The sequence below is a fragment of the Pollachius pollachius genome (assembly GCF_949987615.1).
Source record: "Pollachius pollachius genome assembly, chromosome: 9".
Classification (NCBI taxonomy): Eukaryota; Metazoa; Chordata; class Actinopteri; order Gadiformes; family Gadidae; genus Pollachius; species Pollachius pollachius.
In genome coordinates this window covers 11,967,065-11,970,912 of record NC_136942.1, presented here as the reverse complement: position 1 = coordinate 11,970,912, position 3,848 = coordinate 11,967,065, and the positions used below count along the sequence as shown (strand labels likewise).

General features: G+C 52.6%; 1 protein-coding gene across 1 annotated transcript in view; it reads right to left on the bottom strand.

Annotated features, from left to right (window-relative positions):
• Positions 1-521, bottom strand: part of cdh13 (cadherin 13, H-cadherin (heart)) — a 67,552-nt gene extending 67,031 nt beyond the window's left edge. The window contains exon 1 of the mRNA XM_079742824.1: positions 410-521. Within this exon, the coding sequence (XP_079598950.1) occupies positions 410-460 (51 nt within the window). The 5' untranslated portion in view covers positions 461-521. The remainder of the gene's footprint in view (positions 1-409) is intronic.
• Positions 522-3,848: the final 3,327 nt, after the last annotated feature.

Sequence of the window (3,848 nt, the reverse complement as noted above, 5' to 3'; positions counted from 1 at the left end):
GGACCTGGACAACAGTAGGACCTGGTCCTACTGGATCACAGTGGCGCCAAAGAGCGGCTCGCTAGCCGCGCGGAATACCAATGTGACGGCAGAGCGAGACTTGGCTGAGATCTACACTCAGACCCGCGGACATGCGCACAGAGACGCACAGAGACGCATACAGAGACAGATACATAGAGACTTAGACACGCGCAAAGAGACGCACAGACACGCGGACCCTTACAGAGACCAGAGTCCCGCTGGCTGCGCTCCGCGGGAGGCGAACCGCGTCCCAGAACTGACAGAAGGGAAAATGCCGCTCACGCACGCCCCCCACCCCCTCCACCTCCCCCCCCCCCCAACCCCCCAACCCCAACCCCCCCCCCCCACGGAGACACGGAGACCCCCCATGACGTCCCCGCGGTCTTACCTGGAGCACGAGGAGGCACGCGGACAGTCTGCGGCGCGCGGCGGTGTCCATGTCTCGAGCTCACAGCACGCGGTTCATAGCTCCACAAGCGCGCGGGAAAAGGAGAGCTTCACTGCGCGCGGAGAACTTCGCGAATCCAACCGCAGTCTGGCGGGGAGGCGCATTGGCCGCGCGAGCTTACCACGGGACCAATAGTTAGGCGGGGGGTGGGAGGGGGAGAGGGAATGAGGGAGGGGGTGAGGGGAGAGGGGAGAGGGGAGGAAGGAGGGGGAGAACGGGAGAGAAGATGTTAATCACAGTGCAGCTGCACGTGCCTCGCGTGCGGTCCGCAGGTGGTTAATAATAATTCACGAGCAGGTGGCGGAAGTTAGACAGCGAGCGGACAGGTGACGAGAGGCCGTCTGATGCGCCGCCGGTCGGATATGAAGCGGTCAGGTGACGTCAGAACGAGGACGAATGTGTTGGTGCGTGAGGATGACGCCAGGCTTGGTGATGAACGTTAAAGTCGAGTACAAGTGACCGTTGACATGTAGACTAGACATGTAGTAGGGGGCGTGGTGTAGTGACGTGTTTGGGTGGAGGAGTAGGAGGCGTGGTGTAGTAACTTGTTAACTTCTAATACTAACAATACTCTCTACAGGAAACTGTTCAAATGTTTTCTCTGACTTTATTCTCATGCTGACATCAAGTTGTTGTAGGCTTTCTGGTATTTTCCTGAGAGGATAATTTTCTGCTCTGATGTTAGTATTATGATATTAGTATTATGGGAGGATCGCTGGGCCTGAGGTGGTCTGATGGGAGCAGGACCACCCAGAAGTGCAGGATGCATCAGACCAGTTTTTCTCTGGAGAGGTTCTCTGGCGTGACAGCGCTGGTACTGCGGTGAGTACAGATGGCCATAATGGGGAGAGCATCTCTCTGAAGACGGTGAATATTGAACCATTAAAAGGGAGTCTTTCTGAACTGTTTTTGCTCCCGTTATGAATTGAGAGCGCACTTTGTTAACTCGCTCATTGAAGATACAGTTATGATCCCATCACAACCATCAGGGTCTCTCCAGAGACTATCAGACTGGATCATGTAACTGGTCTCACTGACTCATCTTACTGGTCTGCTCACTGACTCACTGGTCTGCTCACTGACTCACTGGTCTGCTCACTGACGCCAGGTAACTGGTTTGGCTGATGCTCTTTCTGTACCAGTGAAGTCTGGCTGATGGTTTTATGTTCCCATTTCATTGTATTTGATTCAAGTGTGTGTCCTTAAGTGAGTCTGGCACAAAGTGTGTGTCCTTTAGTGAGTCCAGACACAAAGTGTATGTCCTTTAGTGAGTCCAGACATACAATGTGTGTCCTTTAGTGAATCCGGCCCAAAGTGTGTGTCCTTTAGTGAGTCCAAACATAAAGTGGGTGTCCTTTAGTGAGTCCAGACATACAGTGTGTGTCCTTTAGTGAGTCCAGACATACAGTGTGTGTCCTTTAGAGTCCAAACAGAATGCAGAACCCTCCCCAGACGAGCTTCATGAAGGCTGAATAGGGGAGAGCAGAGTGGAGAATCATCTCAGAAAAGAATGATTGCAGTGTGGTGACAGCGTGATTATGTTGGAGTGTTGTGTGTTGTGTTAAATGTTGTGTATACACCATGGCGTCTGAGACGAGAGCAGAAGGCGGTCCCGTAGTGGACGTTAGTCTCATATTAAGATAAGTACTAAGATAATTAGGAAGATGCCCCTAATTCATCCCAGAGAACAGCTTCAGGGAGATGAGTGAGCGGTTGTTTTGTCCGTTCAGGCTTTGCTTCTGTCTTGGTTCTAGATTAACCTTAACGCTCATTCAGGAGCAGGAGGGTTCAGGGCTGACTGCTAACCCTTCATGACACGACGGGTCTGTTAATTACCCAATAATCCAACAGGAAGGCAGCGTATGTTTAATGAAGATATCGTCCCAGGTGTGAACCACAGAGCGGTCGGGAGCCACCATATGTCGGCATTTTCTTACCTGGCAACATTTCTTCATCGTTTATTAAAGCTGTGATATCAAAGATTTCCATTTCATTGCCTTGGCGAGGGTTCAGACGGGGTCGGTTGTAGCAGTCAGAATAATGCTTAATGCTCCGTCACAATCTAGTGATAGAACGTGATTTAACAGAATCTATTGAACTGGAAGCCTTTGAGGTGACCACTGGTTAATGTTAGGCGCACTCATTAAAATGATGTGCGCGCGTGTGTGTGTGTGTGTGTGTGTGTGTGTGTGTGTGTGTGTGTGTGTGTGTGTGTGTGTGTGTGTGTGTGTGTGTGTGTTAACATCCGGTGTGGTCTTCCCTCTGGTCCTCATCTGCCCGCTCCTCCTGTGTTTATACAGATCACTCTGTGGTCAACATCGTGTGGGCCAAGGTGTTGCTGCCTGGCCATACTGCGTGTGTGCGTGTGTGCACACGTGGCACAATGAGTGCCCACCTGGCAGGTTGTGTTGTGCGTTGTGTTGTGCATTGTGTCATTGTATGGTTATTGCCGTTGGCAACGTAAAAAACGTCTACATTGGTGAGCTGAGCTCTTGTGATTCCTATCACAAGGCAGAGTGCCTCTCACTCTCGGTTCGCTGTGATTCCTATCACAAGGCAGAGTGCCTCTCACTCTCGGTTCGCTGTGATTCCTATCACATGAGAGTGCCTCTCACTCTCGGTTCGCTGTGATTCCTATCACATGAGAGTGCCTCTCACTCTCGGTTCGCTGTGATTCCTATCACAAGGCAGAGTGCCTCTCACTCTCACTGTTGGCAGCGACACGGTGAACACAATCACCAGAGCAGCACACTTCAGGGGGGAGAGGAGGAGGAATGCTAAGTCTTTGTGCTTTTCTTCCTCACTTTTCAGAAACATCTATTCATCGTCTTAATGAAACGACTCCACAAACAAGGACGGAAGGTCATGTTGAGCACGGTGCACGTGTGTGAGTGCGCGTGTGCACGGGTGCGCGTGTGCACGGGAGCACGTGAGCACGGTGCACGTCTGTGAGCGTGCACGTGAGCACGGTGCATGTGTGGGCGTGTGCACGTGAACGCGTGTGAGCATGGTGCATGTGTGTGCGTGTGCACGTGAACACGTGCATGTGTGCACGTCTGCACGTAAACACGTGTGTTGGGTTCCCTGTGATGAAGTAGGTCAGTGTTCTTGTGCACTGACTGAAAACAATTTATTAGGAGGTGGAGGAGGAGGAGCTGGAGGAGGGGGTGGAGGAGGTGGAGGGGGGGGTGGAGGAGGAGGAGCTGGTGGAGGTGGTGGAGGAGGTTGAGGGGGTGGAGGAGGAGGAGCTGGTTAAGGAGGGGGAGGAGGAGCTGATGGAGGACGTGGAGCTGGTGGAGGTGGTGGAGGAGGTGGAGGAGGAGGAGCTGGTTAAGGAGGGGGAGGAGGAGCTGATGGAGGACGTGGAGCTGGAGGAGGT